Consider the following 17,546-nt stretch of genomic DNA (forward strand, 5'->3'; position numbering starts at 1 on the left):
TTCAATTACTGTATCATGGAAGTGTCATATGGTATTAAAAGAAGAAGAAGCTATTGCTTCAAAATTGAGTATCTGTTTCATCTATAAACCAAGAGGGTGCCTTCTGCATTGTAAAAATTCTCATTATTTACCAAAACCTATCCTATGATGAAATCACACAAGTTAATCCCTCATACACCCTTCATGACTAGCATTGGTTGACATACTTCATCAGTACACCAAGCTATGGTGGCTTTGAAATTCTTGGCCGAGTGTATCAAGACCTACACATTTTGGCAATGTTACACTGTTACAGTAGCACACATGAAAGGGCTAACATTATCTGATAACTTAAAGGACAAGTTCACCTTCATAAACATAAGGATTGAGAGAATGCAGCAATGTTAGTAAAACACATTGCAGTGAAAGTTTGAGGAAAATCGGACTATCGATGCAAAAGTTATGAATTTTTAAAAATTTTGTGTTGGAACCACTGGATGAAGAGACTACTAAGGCATGTGATGTCATATGAGTACAACAGTATAAAGAAAATGTAAAGAAAATTCAACATATTTTCACTTTTTTCGCATAATAAAAGAGCACTTGACTTGCCTCTTTCTAAAGGCAATGGGAATGATATTACCCATAACATATGTTAGTAACTAGTCAAGGGAATGTGTACTTTTTTCAAAAGATGAAATTTTGTGAAATTCTCTTTATATGTGACCCGCGACAACGGTTTCAGGCAAAAGTCGCAATAGCAAATTTCCTCCTAGGCGGGGTACAAAGATCTTTACCATTATTTTTGTCGATATGGGTTTTTTGCAGAAATCGAATCTTTGATATGTTTTCTACATCTACACCAAATTTCGTAGCATAAGACTACGTTTTTCCTATCGAAAATGGAATTTTAAGCACCCTATGTTGGATCGTACTCGTCAGTTTCGAGCTTCTTTCGAACGTCGCGCCAATATCCCCAGCGTTGCTACGGCGCAAGGTCTCGCATGCGATTGGCTGGTGCGTCACGCACATTTACATAATTCGGCTTTCGGATCGGAGGCACCAGTTGCAGCGTTTGGGGAATGCTTTGTCCACGCGTGCATGTAATTACATGCTCAATTGTTCTTGCTATAGTGGTTTATACGCTGTAGTGCGTGCTCTTCTTTTGGCTTATGATCCAAACTATTCTACCGCAATGTTCGACAACGGAAGTGAAACAAATATCACGTACGTAGCACGACATAATCGTGTGAAAAGAAAAAAAAAAACAATAGTCTACTTGTACATGTAGTAAAAATTATGACAGCAGACTGACTCAAGGGAAGGTAGATGAGAGGAAAGGAGAGGTCACATGAAACCAGTTATATTCAAATACTATACACATCAAGATCGCACGAAACTAACGACCGAGTCGTGTTTGTTTGTTTGTTTTAACACTACCAAACAAGGCAACATATGCACGGCTTGTAAAACCAAAGCAAACAGGAAGCGTGACCTTTGCCAGCACTGTCATTTATCTGCCTTCAAAAGGGTCGGCAATGATAAAGTTAAATCAACAACAATGAAAACGCGATTTGTAAATGTGTGGATTCGCCACCCTCTCCTGTTACATGCACATGGTCATGGCGTGTGGATGCCATTGCGTAATGCGTGCACCATACACATGTACACCATACGTGCAATTATCGTATCCGCCATCTTGAAAGACGTAATGGTAAAACACACCCGAGCGAACCGCATTGTTTTTCGGCTTCATACGCTGAGCTGCTAGGAAGGGTGCCCGGGAAATTTGACTCTCTCAGTGAGCCAATCAGAAGGCGATGTGCTGCCCCCCCAAGGAAAAACGCAGTATCTACATCCAGCTCCATTTCTAAACAACCGAGATATTCACCATTTTATATTTTTGCCAAAGCCCCTGGAAAATTTACTCTTTTGAAAAATTCCTTCATTGTGGAATTTTAGTCTATCTAGCTACCAATTTTCCTGGAAAATATCATTTTGTGTTTTTGTTTTCTTTTTCAGTTATTGATGAAAATGCAGATACTTTGGGGAAACCCCACGCAATTGACTGATTTCCCCAAGGAAAAACGCAGTATCTACAATGGAACGAATTTCCCCAAGGAAAAACGCAGTATCTACAGCGGAATGACTAGGATTAATCTTCTGCCATAATTATGTATGCATGTATACATCATTGTTCAAGTATTCTCTGGCCCTGGGGGATGCATCCTCCATCCCCCCCCCCCCCCCCCCATTTATGCCCTGATTACAGAGCAGGCTTCATAAGATTATCAAATAACAGATCGTTCTTGGAACGTTTTGCTTAAAAGTGTATCCCAGACCGATCTTGCTGTAGGCCTAACGTTACGTCGATACGTGTTTAATGGAGCTTGCCAGGGCTGTAATGTGATGCTACATGGCCTAGCCGCTAACTAGCATCTAACCAGTTTGTTAGAATACTATCTAGATCTGTACAGTCTAGGTTACAGTCTGTCTAGACCAAATATAAATCGGATGTCTGGATCAAGATCGATCTAGACTAGGTCTAGTTTTTATATCGTTTATTCTAGGCTGGCTACGTAGCAGGCTACACGAGTCTACCGCCTCAGGCTATACATGCACGATGCTCACAGAAAAAAAAATAGCCTAACGTTAGAACTGCAGAAGGTTTAAGCCCTACACGAGCCAGGACTCTTTGATTAGAAAAAAAAAAATACATCTAGAACCGGTCTAGAATGAAGTGACATCCGCTCTCTAGGCCTATTCCTTCTTGATTGAACCTAAGTTTTAACGTCATGTAAATTTGTAATGTAGGCCCCTAACTTTTTTTACTTGTAAGTTATGTAGCATGCAGCATGGCCATGCATGCATTTTACGCAACCCAGTCTCACTAGGGTCTAGACACTGTAGGCCTATAGATCCGATAAGAATTAAAATACAACTTATTCTTAACTGTCTCTATTTTGTCCATTTACCGTGGGTACCTATTTTTCACATGGACCCTAATCTATTGTCAACTATGTAATTTTAAGACAGTATGGTATGGAGTAGATAATTGAACATTGACACTTCACTAGACTTAGGATTCTAAAAAGTGGTTCAGTTTTAGACTTCTTACTACAGGCCTGCCCTAGAGTAAGCCTATTCAAGTCCTACACTAGATCTTTCTTTAGACTTTCGGAATACGGACCCTGAAAGTTCTGATTAACGTTAAGTCTAACATTAGAAAAGAGACGCAAGACTCAAACGTTACTGTCTAGACAAGTCTAAAAGACTTAGACTTAGATCTATGGGATCACAGGGTGTAACATGTTACATAACCTGACGTTTATCCGATACAACACAAATAGATCTAACGGTTAGGGCCTATTGCCTTTCGACGAAACTTTCGGATTCGGAGCCGGATGAATTTTGACAAGGGTCTAGGCCTAACAAAGTTACTTCACAACAAGTTAATATTGAAATAGTACGGATAATGTTCATCATTGAGGTAGAATATGAAAGAATAAAGCTGATCGTTTATCACACGAAGCGAAGTAAACACAAATATATGCATTTGTGTTTGCCTCGCTTTGTGTGACAAACATGCATTTGTGTTTACTTCGCTTCGTGTGACAAACAATCAGCTTTATTCTTTCAATATTGAAATAGTTTTGAATAACTTACTCATTATCTGCAGATAAATTTTTCTTGAGGGCTAGGCTCACAAGTAATTTTTCCCACGACAACATTTTGTTTTATTCCAAGTACACACTCCCACTGTATGCTGACTAGCCGGGCCCTCTGCTGACTGCTGCACAGCATCAGTGCAGCTAGCTGCAAGCTGTCAGTGTTGTGTTGCATTGTTTAATGTGCACTCGGTTAGTCTTAATCACACACTGTGTTTTATATTAGGATCACGATCTCATCAAAATATTTACTAATCAGTATTGTTTCGGTTAGATATTTTGAACATTATGTCTTATTATTGAGCAAGTATATCTAAAGAAAGTAATTTACGTTCAAATTACAGAACAACCGGCAAAGTATTCACGTATATAAATAACAGTGTCTGGTAATTAAGACTAGCTTTGTAGATACTGCGTTTTTCCTTGGGGAAATATTCATCATGTAGATACTGCGTTTTTCCTTGGGGAAAGTGCAAGTTAAGTGTAGATACTGCGTTTGGCAGTTACGGAAAAGTGGCTTTCTAAACATTTTTTCAAAAATCTGAATATGTCATATGAAGAAGGATTGCCCACTGACTATATTTATGCAAAAAAGTGAAAATCGCCAAAAATGTTAGATACTGCGTTTTTCCTTGGGGGGGCAGTGTGGTTGCTAGAGGCGGAGCTTAACATCGATTGGCACCATCGTACGGATGGGTGATTCTCACCTCGCATCGCCGCTCGGACATTGTCTTTGAGAAAGAGGTGAATCTTCAAAGTCCGTTTTCTCGCAATTTTGTCAGGCTAACAACTTAAAAAGTGCATTTTATTTCGCTTTCCATGCCCACTTATGGTGCCGAAGAATGCAAGTGTTTTATATCAATGCAAAGCTTAGGAAATGGGCAATGTGATTCAGTGAAAAAAATAATTTTCAAAATGCCCGACTTTTGCCTGAAACCGTTGTCGCCGGTCACATATTTTCCTTATTGTTGTACGCATGTGACATCATACACTGCAGTAATCTTCTCATCCAGCGGTGACTGCACAAAAACTTCAAAAATTCATAACTTTTGCACGGATTGTCCGATTTTCCTCAAACTTTCAATGATGTGTTCTACTAATATTGCTACATTCTCTCAATACTTATGTTAATGAAGGTGAACTTGTCCTTTAAGCACTGGCCTCCCCACAAAAGAGATAGCAATATCATCATCGCTGACTTTCCACAGCCATGAACAAAGGTACAAAGGGTATCTATACTGCTGAAACAATCACAACAATGAAAACAAAACCAAGTCCTTTATATCTGACATATTGTGCAAGCTCGATGACTGAATGCATGATATATAATACACTGTGTACATGGCCTTCCGGTGAGTACCAGACAGGCTTAATAACTAATGAATTCAAATTTTATGCACGCCCTCACAACAAAGGTGGCGTCCGAGACAACTCCAGACCCCCTTACCCATCCAAGCAAAAAAAAAAAAATAATAAAAAAAAAAAATCAATGAATGCAAACTTCATCCAAAGTACCAAAATATACCTGGCAGGAATGGGTGGGAGAAAAAAGAAGAAGCTTGTAACTGGGCCCTTGGGTTCTGATTGATATAAATGACTTTGAATACATTCACATGCTCGCTTTCTTTGATTATTCGGGTAAATACCCGACAAGGTCATTTGCCAGGGTTGTCAGGCATATATTTAGGTCTACATATACAAACACACACAACACACATATACAGAAACACATTCGCATGCAATCAATCTCTTCATTAAAAGTTCCGAGCAGACAAACTGTCCTGCCACAGAATTACAACGACTGACACACTGGCGAGACTTGAACCCTAAACCCTCTGACTGGAGGTCGGGTGTCTCTGAACCAACATGCAATGGCACACCCCTGCCACAAATCAGAAAAGAGAGCGATAGTACCAACTTACTCCCGTTGTTTTCCTTCTGGCCAACATTCTTTCGCCCCCTTTTGTGCAATCACGACCGATGCAAAACTATTATACAGCGGCGCACGACAACAAGAATGAAGGGAGGCAGTGTGCATTGCATGCATTGTCCGTCGCAGTCGACATAGCAGTTGAAAAGCAGCTTTTGTGTAGTAGACAATGTCATGTGAGGTATATAGTGACAGAGAAAGATAGACGGAGAGATAGACCGAGAGAGAGCAAAACATGAGAGCTAGCTCTGGCCGCTTGCGTCAAACGGTATGACATCGCCACCTGGTTGTGCTTCCTGTATCCCAAATAGACACGGAAGATCATTCAGGAAGGGAGCTGGTATCGGGCAACGCTGAACGCCACCCATTTAAATGCCCTCCCCAGCTATCTCGGACGGAGCATTTCTGCGCCGAGGTATGCAAATGCCATCCCTTTGGTTTGTGCTGCTAAACTTGCTGCTCCCTGGCAGATTAACTACACGATACAGACGAGGAAGGAAAGGGAATAAAAAGAAGAAGAGAAAGGAAGAAGATAAAAAGGAGAGTCGCCCAAATCTCTTCCTGTAGTAGCTGGTGTATCAAACAATGTGGAAGTTTAATACAAGGGTCGTCACAGGGAATGCCTTTTGGTTTTTTATCACAATTGGCAAATACCGGGATGTGATGTACCTTGTGGTTGCAGAAACACCCAAAGATCCTGCCACAGAGTGACATTCTCCTGGTGACAGTGGTAGATAAATTTGGCACCCGACGTCAGTATCTCTCTGTCTCAAGCAATTTTTTTTTTTGCAAATTCTATTCGACCCTCATTTCCCCCTTGGCCGACGCCACATTTCCCCTATCCCGCACCTACTTCGATTGCCAACGAACACCCCCTGACATCCTTGTGCATCACACGTAACAATAGGTATTGACTAGTCCCATCTATCAAGCCATCATACACTCTAGCGTCCTTTTTACAATTTTGAGGAGAAAAAGAAAAAGACCTCAAAGGGACAAAATTAAAGATGACTCGGACTGAAGTTGGAAATGTAAGTCATTCCAGCAAATTGAGGTCAAAGGATGATTTATCATGATTGCACTGCTTTCCTCCAACTCCATTCGCCTCTGAGACAACAAACAATGTAAAAAAATTCCATCGGATTCTGGGTGCCTTCATCAACTCACTTCTCGAGCAGAAGTACAGCTTCCACACAACTTTCAAGGAGTTTTGGGTAGTTGATAAATGCAAAGCTCTTTTGATTATGGGTTAGAAATATGCTTCTGAAATGATGAAAACAAAAAGTGTGATCACAAACACATTTGAGCCAACAACATTTCTGTAGAGTTGATAAACGCAAAAGTCGTTTTGAACTGCATTTATAGCTTGGACCTGACCACACCAACCACTGCCAACTACACATCTCTGCTCCTCGTGTCAAAATGCGCAATGGAGCGGCCCAGCAACAAGATCTCCTAGTTAACTCATGATAAAGTTGATAAACTTAACAACTCGAGAAACATGATCCGAAAGGTGTTTGCAAATGCATTTTGATGGTGGGTATTGAAACATGTTTCAAACATGGGAAAGTTGATGAACACAGCCTTTGACAAATGGTGCACCCAGACTCATCAACGTGCGTCCTCTAAAAATCAGAATCGGTGCAGTTTCAAGTGGGGTGTGGACAAGACAGCAAACTTGTATTGGATTAGCCCATTTTAACAGCAATCTGCTAGTAAAAATAGAAATCATCACAAAGAAAGACAAAGGAAGAGTAAAGTCTGGACATAGAATACTCAAGAATAAAAAGAATACTTAAGTATTCAAAGAAAATGGCAAATGAATAGGTGATAATGATGTATGATTTGTTGAATTTCATTTGCAATTACATACACTGATGAAGAATGAATACATTTCTAAAGAGAAAAAAAGATGTGCATGGGATGGATACACGAAGCATTAAACAATAAAATGAGGAGAAGGAAGATGAAGCAGAAGAGATATAGAAGACAATGAAGAAAAGGAAGACTGAGAAAAAAAAAACAACAACTCTTGTTCATCATTTCTCAAATATGCAGTTCGTTGGGATCCCTAAATACACCTAAATATACACACTGATCCAAACTCCACTGCAACAGACAAGATCCCTAATGAGGCATGGGATGGGTCTGCCATAGAGGGAGCCCCACCTTTGTTGCAGGGAACAGCTGATAAAATCATCGCAGGGGTCATTCCTGTATCATCTGGCACATCAGACAGCCATTCCCCCTGCGTGCGTACCTTTTGCTGCGCTTCTGAGAATTCAGAAAGACGATCAAATACGTGCAAATCTAATTGAAATTCCGCCGCAGTGACCTAAACAGCACGTCCGTTCTGATCCCTTACCCCCCCCCCCTCGCCATGTATCTCCTAGCGACTATGCTCATGGCCTTCGGTATCTCCCTGTTCACTAGATGATGATACCACACTTGGTACAGGCCTAAGTGGTATCCCACGCGCTGTAGAGGTAGCATCACATGCTACACTCCAAATAAACAGGGGTAAATTGGTCGTCTGGATTGCTTATTGGTAGGGGTGGGGGGTGGGGTGCGGATATAAGGGGAAACCAGAAGAGTGTTTTGTATCTAATGACGAGCTCGGCTTCAGCACGACCTAATTCCATCTACAGAAGAGTAGCAACCAAAATTTCTGCAGCATCAGCAAAGCAGACGACAAGAATCCAATAATTTCCCCGATTTCAAAAAGCTGTGGATCTTGAAACGGATCCGTTCATGGCGCAGGCCTCTCTCTCCCCTCCGGTTAATGAAGATGCCGTTAGAGGTCGACAGCAACATGGCAATCAAACACTTGCAACCTTGACCTTGGGGTGAATGGAGCGGCTGCAAATTCTGGAGTTCTTCCACTTCCCCTTGCGCCCATCCACCGTACGCCGTGCCGAGCTGTAAGTTGACAGCGGCCGTTCCACTCGATTCTACAAATTTATGGGGTCTTGTCACGAAGCTCCCGATTAGGATGTGTAAAACAGACAAGGACGGAGTAATGGGCAGTTTGTGGATGTCACCCCCAATGATGTCTTTTCTCCCGAGTTTGTCCTGCCGGCCGTATTTCCCACTGTCCAGCAGAAGATTGCACTGACCAGCTTGATTTGTGTCTAATGAGATAAGCACCATGGCTCTGCTCATAAAGCTTCAGGGATTTAAAAAAATTGTGTGTGTTTATGTAATTGCTAAAATTATACAAGGCTGAACTTGTCTGGGTGACTTCCCCTAAAAGTTACTAAAAGGTGCATTCCTTTAAAGGACAAGTCCACCTTCATATACATGTGGATTGACTGAAGGCAACAATATTAGTAGAGCGCATCAGTGAAAGTTTTGGGAAAATCGGGACAATCCGTTCAAAAGTTGTGAATTTTTAAAGTATCTGCGAAGTCACTGCTGGATGAGAAGACTACTACAGTGTATGATGTCACATGCGTACAACGATATAATGAAAATAAAAAGAGAATTTCACAAAACTTTACTATTTAAATAAAGTGCACATTTCTTCGACTTGTCACTAATGTATGTTATGGGTAATATTATTCCCCCTGCCTTCTGAAAGAGAGAAGTTGAGTGTTCTTTTGTTATATGAGAAAAATGAAAATATGTTGAATTTTCTTTATTCTTTCTTTATATCGTTGTACACATGTGACATCACAAGCTATAATAGTCTTCTCATCCAGCCGTGACTGAGCAGAAACTTCAAAAATTCATAACTTTTGAACAGATTGTCCAATTTACTCAAACTCTCACTGATGTGTTCTACTAATATAGCTACATTCACTCAAACCAAATGTCTATGAAGGTCAACTTGTCCTTTAAACTTCTTATCTTATCAAATGTGATATTCTGGAAAGTTTACAACCTCCACTCACCCTCCAACAAAGCTACAGGAAAACAATGTTCAACAAAGCAGAACAAAACACAATGATAAAACTAGATCAACTTTCTCATTCTCTCTCACAGTAATAAGTATTGCTTCACAAGTTTTGATAAGGTGAGGTTCCATAACATATCACATTGTCTTGCACACATCAGTAAGTCAACCACTCCAACTACACTGTATATAGATGGTTGTTGACACCATATGTTTTTGCTAACAATAGTTACGCCCATACATCTATACCACAAGATTTTAAGACCTTTAAACAATCAGAATAAAACAAAGCAATAACCGCATAAACTCTCTCTATCTCTTTCACAGTAATAGGAATGACTTCATAGCCTTTTGATGGAGTAAGTTTTCAAAACCATGAAGTGGTCTTCTAATCACTACTAGTGTTTAGATATTTATCGACAGACTCATATAAAACCTGTACACATATATTTTTGCTCAAAATAATTATGGTCATATACCCACGCTGGAAGATCTTATGACTATGAAACAATGAAAACAAAACTATATATATATATATATATATATATATATATATATATATATATATATATATATATATATATATATAATCTTTCTTTCTCTTTCACAGTAATGAGGATAACTTCATGGACCTTTGTGAAGAAAGGTTTCAATACAAATTATGTCTTCTATACATCAAGAATCACTACTCTTATATTATAGACATATGTTGAGACAGATGTGCATGTATTGCTAAAAATACTTTGGCTAATATCCATGCTGGAAGATTTTAAGGTCATTGCCTTTTGAAAGCTTTATTAAGTTTCATATATTCCTTTCTTCATGACTACAATTTGTATGAACGATTTAAAGAGCACAGTCTGATAAGTCTATTAGAGATTGGTCTATTGGTTTCTCATAAAGGGCATTCCACTGCCAAATTTCACAGCAGTTGCATGCAGTCACTTTCTAGTTGAAGCTTTTCAACTCTAACCTGAGTTTCCTTTTAAACTGTCCCTGACTTTTTGAAAACGGATCTAGATCTGGATCGCACAAACTGAAATGAGCTATAATTTCCAGTTATAAACACATTGCCTTGACCCTGGGCAACCGTGAAACCAGGAGTTTCTATTGTGAAGGATTTGATGTCTGTAGTCCAGGGGTTGTTTCATGAAGAGTTTAAATTGATTTTGAAAGTCAACCCATTGAGGACCGTTTGATTTTGCTACAACATGGATTTCCAATAGACACTTGCTCGAGTATACTCAGGACTCATCCTCAACACGTTAACATCAACTTAAGATTATGGCATACCATTGGTTTTCCTTGGTCAGTTTCATCAGCCTTTCCGAATCTACTTTAAATTGTTATCAAAATTTACAGAAAAAAGTTGTTTATCATTTATTTTCCTTTTAAATAATAATGATTTGATAATAATGGTTGCATGAAATACTCTCCAAAAAGGTCATTTTCATTGGGAAGTTAGACTACCATTAAGATACACACATCATACCATAACACTAAGTTGATCTGAACTTTTAATCCGTTGAGGACGAGTCCCGAGTATACTTGGGCAAGTGTCTATGGGAAATGCATGTTGTAGCAAAATTAGCCCATCCTCAACGGGTTAAGATCGTCTAAAATATTCTTTGTGAAACATTCCAGATGAGCCTAAGGTCTAGATCACTCATATCTGAAGTTTCTCCCTAAACCCTTCCTGTGACAGGGACTTTGGACAGTGCACAATGCTATAGAGTTTGTACACCCCTATATCAGCCAATAGTATCACCCACTGCTGATGCACCCTGTATATGATTGGGATTCCTCCACTGAAACAAAAGGGGAGTTTGACTTACCAATGTCTGCGTCCTCCTCAGAGCTGTTCTCCTGTGTAGTCTGCAGGCACCCTGAGATGATCCATCCGCATCTCTGTTGAAAAACAGAAAACAAAATGAACAAAAGACAATCATAAAAAATGTGTAACTTTTAAGTAAATCAATGTCTTATGGCCCGCCCTGGGGGTTTAGTTTTAGGGTATTAGTCTTTATTCTCCTTTAAACAGACAATTATGTCTCATTTAAATTTAAGAAATTCCTGATATATTGCACCATCATTAAAATAAAGAGTTAAAACACATCTCTTTATTTTCAAGTTTACTACTTTTTAAACATATCAGGAGCTCTTGAAGTTAGAAGAATATTTGAACATAGGATCAGCACTTTGAAAATCAATATCTTTACTGTGATTATTATCATTGTCATTATCACTGTCATTAATGATAACCATGGTAACAATAAAAATACCACCACTACTTACTACTCCTACTACAAATAATTCTTCTTCTTCTTCTTCTTCTTCTTCTTATTATTATTATTATTATTATTATTATCTTTTCTATTACTATTATCATCATCATCCTTATTATTACAATCATTATTATCATTATAGAGAAGCACTATGCAGTCATCAAGATAACACTTCACTCGTGCCTATATGTAGGACAGTGATGCTGAAAGGGAAAGTGAGTCCGCAAATCCTGCGGCAAAGAAATCCCCATAAATAGCACATTAACATGATGAGATTGGGAACTGCGAATGTACCACAGGATGAAACATAGCTGCAATGCTACCCCTTTCCACCCCACATCATGCCCCTCCCCACCCACCCTCCCCCCATAACCTTCCCCCATTTTTCCATCTGCATCCCACGAGCAAGTTGAGCCACTCGTGACATTTGTGGGGCGAAAACGGAGCGCCCCCGCTATCGCTCTCTTCAGATTGGGAATACCAGGAAGGGAAAGAAAACATCTAATCGATCAATTCTCCTTCCTTTCACTCTCTCTCTCTCTTAATTTTTCTTTTTTCTCCTTCTTTCATTATTTTCACACCCAATGTGTGGTTTACTCCACACAGATCTGTTTTCATGGAGATTGATGCTCCCTATACAGTTTCTTTAGACACACACACACACACAGATGCCAACATTTTCTCACATGCATCCTTTCTCTAATCTATTTATTCAGTGTGACACTTTCAATTCCTCTTCTTTCTAATCAACACTGCTCCTCATCACCAGCTTTATCTCTCAGAGGGAAGTTTACAGAAAACACACATTCTCTCTTTACATTTCTCTGTCTGTCTGTCTGTCTCTATCAATCTCTTTTATGATCTCTGTTATTTACTGAAAAAATACTGTATATTCTATTTTATGTTTTTGTGTATGTACACTGCTAAATGCAATCACCTACAAATTTGCGTACTGTTATCGATTTATTTCACTGCACTTGCTACTCTTTGTCTTTGTACTTTTTGAAATTTGTATTCAAATTGTATCTGATTGAATGCAGAAATGAAACAAATTAAATCAAATCAAATTAAATCAAATCTATCTCTTCCTCACTGTGAGCTCTGACATATCCATCCATTATATTTCATTTGCATTACTATGAACCTGCCTCTAAATAATCAATTATTAACAACATTCAGGCCAACATATTTATATATGTGCATGTGTGTGTGCATGTGCATGTATACTCTTCCAACATCGAAGAAAAATGATGTATCACACTTTCTAAGTGGTATCCATTTGTTACACTGGTGAAATTTAACTCGATCATTCTTCAGAAGTATTGAAGGAGAGATGGGCAAAAATAGAAACTAGATAGAAAGAGAAGATGAACAAAAGAAGGATGATACAGAAGCTTACGAAAGATAAATGAAAGAGGAAAGAATGGAAATCATGAACAGCTTGGACTTATCTCAATCAAGTTACTGTACATTGTGCACAACAAATAGCCAACATTTGTTCAGCTCAATTCATTTGTTGCAGCTTTAGGTGTACATTTCCGCTGTCAATCATGGGAACCATCGGTTAAACAAAAAAGAACAAACAAGAAGAAAAAGACAGTGGATTGTTCTTGGCAGGTGATGATGTTTAACTGTCAAGAATTATATAAAGGTTATCCATCCCCTTTAAAAACACTTTCACACACACACACACACACACATGACACATACACATACACACAATTGAAACAGGTGGGACCTGTAGCTCATGTGCAGCGTACCCCTTTAGCAGCTTTTCAGGGCAGTAAAAAATGGGCATAAGGGGATGACATACTGAATACATCCAAAACTTGCACAGGGAAAAGGATGCATTGCCGACTGATTCAAAGCAAACACAATTTTCCATAGAACAGCGCCATGCTCAAATATCTGCCACGGCTTTCCTTGTAGAACTTAGAACAAGATGATATCATATTACGAAAAAAAAAAGATAATTAAAACATTAAACAGACAATTTTGATAACAGAAATTGGTCTTGTTAGCAATGCCAAGAAGGTGAGCCACAAATATACCCACAGTATACAGACAAAAAAGGCATACACACATATGTATAAAAACAAATGCATGAAATTATACATACTGTACATGTATATAATATATACATGTACACACAAACATTACACAGATTTTTTCCCTTCATATTTGGTCTTTCCCTCAAAATCATATGACCTAGTTTCCATGAAAAAATGGTAAACCCTGTTTAGGTGCAGAAAAAAAAAAATCAGAAATGATTTAGACGTGCTACAGGAAGTTCCGGTGAGCAAACACTTCATTCATGCGAAATAATGGGGTCATGAGTCTGCTTAAAATTAAGTCACATGACACAACAGTTTACGTGTATGCCCGGTGGACATTTTGGTCTCAACACTGTTACGCTGCACCATCAGTGGCCACTGGATAGTAATAGTGTCTGAACTTGCAAAGCTTACAGTGCATGTTCCTTTAATTGATCGTTAACCCCTTAATCCTCACCATGGAAACTTTCGCAAATTTGAGCCAACTGCCTTTTTCATGGTGTGAAACTTTTGTTGCAAATTGCCACTGATGTTCAATGTATGGTTGTGGATAAAAAGCTTTAGCATGCATTTTTTTTTACATTAGCAAATCTTGGCTCCTAAAGAAATTTGCGAAAGTTTCATACACGTAAACATTTCTGGTTTTACAGTACCTCAACTCCTGATTTGCATCCCTGAGTAGAATCAATTCATCCAATGCTTTTTTAAATACTTAACCCTCTGATATCTACAGACAACCTGTTCTTGAACAATACCACTGGAATTTTGTGATGGAAGTCCTAGAAGGGTTAAACTGGGATGTCTTTCAAAGCAAGTGCATTACCTGGGCCAGATTCTCTCAGACTCAGTTGGGAGCTGCGCAAGCTTGATACGCTATCTGCAATCTGCGAGCCACATGCGAGGAAGCCATTCCGCGCCTCTTCCCCGAACCCCCGTCGAGACGTACAACGGACGCGGGCAAACAGGGAAGTCGCAGCTCCGATTTCGTTCTGGAGCCCTGGGTTGCCTCGGACAACGCGTTACAGATCGGTGTTGCAGAAACTGAGATGAGCTTCTCAATGTCTTATCTACCCCCCCCCCCCCCCACGAGCAGCTATTTCTAGAAGCTGTGCGATATATCACTCACACATGGAGAGATACACATTGTATACATATTGCTCCTGTAAAATACATCCACGAGTGTGCTTACCACAATGACACTACCTACACTACATATGCCACTGACACAAGTTTTGATTGCTGTTGTTGATGTTGTGGTTGTTGATATTTATATTGTTGTTCTGTTATTCTTTTAAAATTTCCCTTCAGTTTGCCTACTATTTTCATGACATTCACTGCTCAGGTTCCCTATTCATTTGCAAAGCTATCCAATGGGACATTCATTTTATCACTGCTATCACTGTGAAAGTAGAAATTTTTGCACAGGTAATTTTTCATGCTCAGCCGAGTAAGAAGAATTTTGTAGTTGTTGTTTCATTCCATGGAATCAAAACATAAAATAGTATTACATATAAGAAGCAAAAGCATTTTTGTGCTTTCATTTTCATGCTAGTATCATGTTGCACAAAATGTGAAAAAATTTCCATATTGCAAAAAAAAAAAAAAATCCAAATTCTTTTGCTGTACTTCTTACATCACCAATACCTCCTTTCTGGAGATGGCTACAACTCTTCCAGCATCAAAGGATATCACAATACATACCAACATATACATTTTTCAAATATTGCACATAAAAATCTGTGAACTAAAAGCTTGCACAAAAAGAGAGAAAATCATATCTTTATAAATCAGAAACAAACAAAGGCAAAAACAACTTTGAGATAGCGTTAATAGCATAGACACCTGTGGATGAGGGAGATGAAATTACTAAGCAGTGATATGACAAACTACGGATGCTTTTGACTCGGAACAATCGCAAAGCCCTGGGGACGTACGGGAGAATTGTTACTGCTGTCGCAGTAGATCAATCAACTTTGCAAATTTTGCTCCAGGGTATTCAGATACACAAACAATAAAACAAGAGAAGAAGAAGAAATGAATCAAAGAATTCAGGAAAGAGACACAAACATATGAAGGGTTTGTTTGCAAAAACCGATAAGTCCATTTTTGAAGATTTTGAAGTACGATCTCTGTCATAACGTACAAAATAATACCTTTTCAATGATATATTGGTCCCTATATATAAAGGTATATTTTTGAAGTTATGGTCAAAAGAAGCAAAAATTTTCTTATTATTCTCTTTATTTTTCTTGACCTTTAATCGCAAATATCTCCATTTGGCAAATATGGACTTATCGGTTTTTGCAAACAAACTCTTCATATATAGATGTGTTCATAAACTGCAAATACCCTTCTGACTCCTTCCCCCCCCCCCCCGAACATTTAGTTTTCTCCTTTTCTCATAATTCCTAATTTGATACTTCCGCCAATATGTACGCCAAATACTAGTATACATTCTTGGAGAGATATATTAAGAGAGAGAGAGAGAGAGAGAGAGAGAGAAAGACAAACAAACATATGGACATAGAAAAGACAGACACAGAGTTACATGTTATATATTTCTGCATTGGGGATGTGTTGGGAGCGCGACCATGGGAGCATAATTTCTGGCGCAGTTTTGAAAGATCCCTCTCAAAATGTGTTTGATATACTGCATGACAAAGCTATTAAAACAGAGACAAAAAAAAAGAACAATAACCACTGACAGATAAAATGAATTGTCATATCCTCCTCCCCCCCCCATATCCCAGATTTTAATGAAAAACTGTTAAAATCAACTTTTTCAGAAGTGTCCTTGACAGACAATATTTCTGCGTAGAAGGAATAATATGCTGCGTTGAAGCCCCCCAAGCCCAGGAAGCTATGCCCAAGCAATTCCTGGATTCCCGCCCCACCGCAATCCATCAAAGCTTCCGATCCAAAACCTGCAGAGAAAGTTAATCCGGCGCATTATCTAGCGCCTATTAAGAGATCTTCAATGCACTGTTCAAACACTAAAAGCTTTGACTGATGTGTGTATGTGATTAGTGTATTTAATGCTAGCCAAATCCACTTGGCAGAATTTAAGATGCCATTTTGTATTCTTTTTTTGACATTTTCCATTTCCTAGTATAGTCATGTCGACAGAAATGACTAGCAAAAACCAAGCTTTAAAAAAAAAAAAAATCATGTAAGGGGACATGGGTTGGCGTACTATTGCTTGCAAATGCCTCTATGCAAATCAAGGCACTAAAGTTGTGTCACTATTATATTGACGGTAAGTTTTAAAGAATTAAGGAGGCGTGAATGCAACAGGAATATAAATCAACTGGAACAATAGACCACTCTTCATCCACACACAGGAGCGTCTGCTCCATGAGTTCAAACACTGGGCTAGACGTTCATGAATAAATGCATCCTCTCGAACGAGCCGACAAATAGCTTGAAATAATTGCCAGGATGTCTCACCTATGAATAAATGCATACATGTGCAAGTCAGCAGATGATCAATGAGGAAGAACCTGGCCATTAAATTGGTCTTTGTCTGTGCAAGATTGGGCAAAGTCAAGAGACACAGCGAGGTTTACAAAATCGGGGGGCATGATTGTAAAATGACGGGCAAGGTCCGCAACAAATTGTGAGCATTAGAAAGTGGCTAAATGTTGCAGATCACACAGTGGTATATATGAAGAGTTTGTTTGCAAAAACCGATAAGTCCATTTTTGCCAAATGGAGATATTTGCCATTAAAGGTCAA

At 38.9% G+C, this 17,546-nt stretch overlaps 1 protein-coding gene across 1 annotated transcript in view; it reads right to left on the minus strand.

Annotated features, from left to right (window-relative positions):
• LOC140238893 (pleckstrin homology domain-containing family G member 5-like) overlaps positions 1 to 17,546 on the minus strand; it is a 283,988-nt gene that overhangs the window by 50,160 nt on the left and 216,282 nt on the right. The window contains exon 4 of the mRNA XM_072318791.1: positions 11,308 to 11,380. Coding sequence (XP_072174892.1) covers positions 11,308 to 11,380 — 73 coding nt within the window. The remainder of the gene's footprint in view (positions 1 to 11,307; positions 11,381 to 17,546) is intronic.

The sequence above is a fragment of the Diadema setosum genome, chromosome 15, assembly GCF_964275005.1.
Source record: "Diadema setosum chromosome 15, eeDiaSeto1, whole genome shotgun sequence".
In the NCBI taxonomy this organism is placed as follows: domain Eukaryota; kingdom Metazoa; phylum Echinodermata; class Echinoidea; order Diadematoida; family Diadematidae; genus Diadema; species Diadema setosum.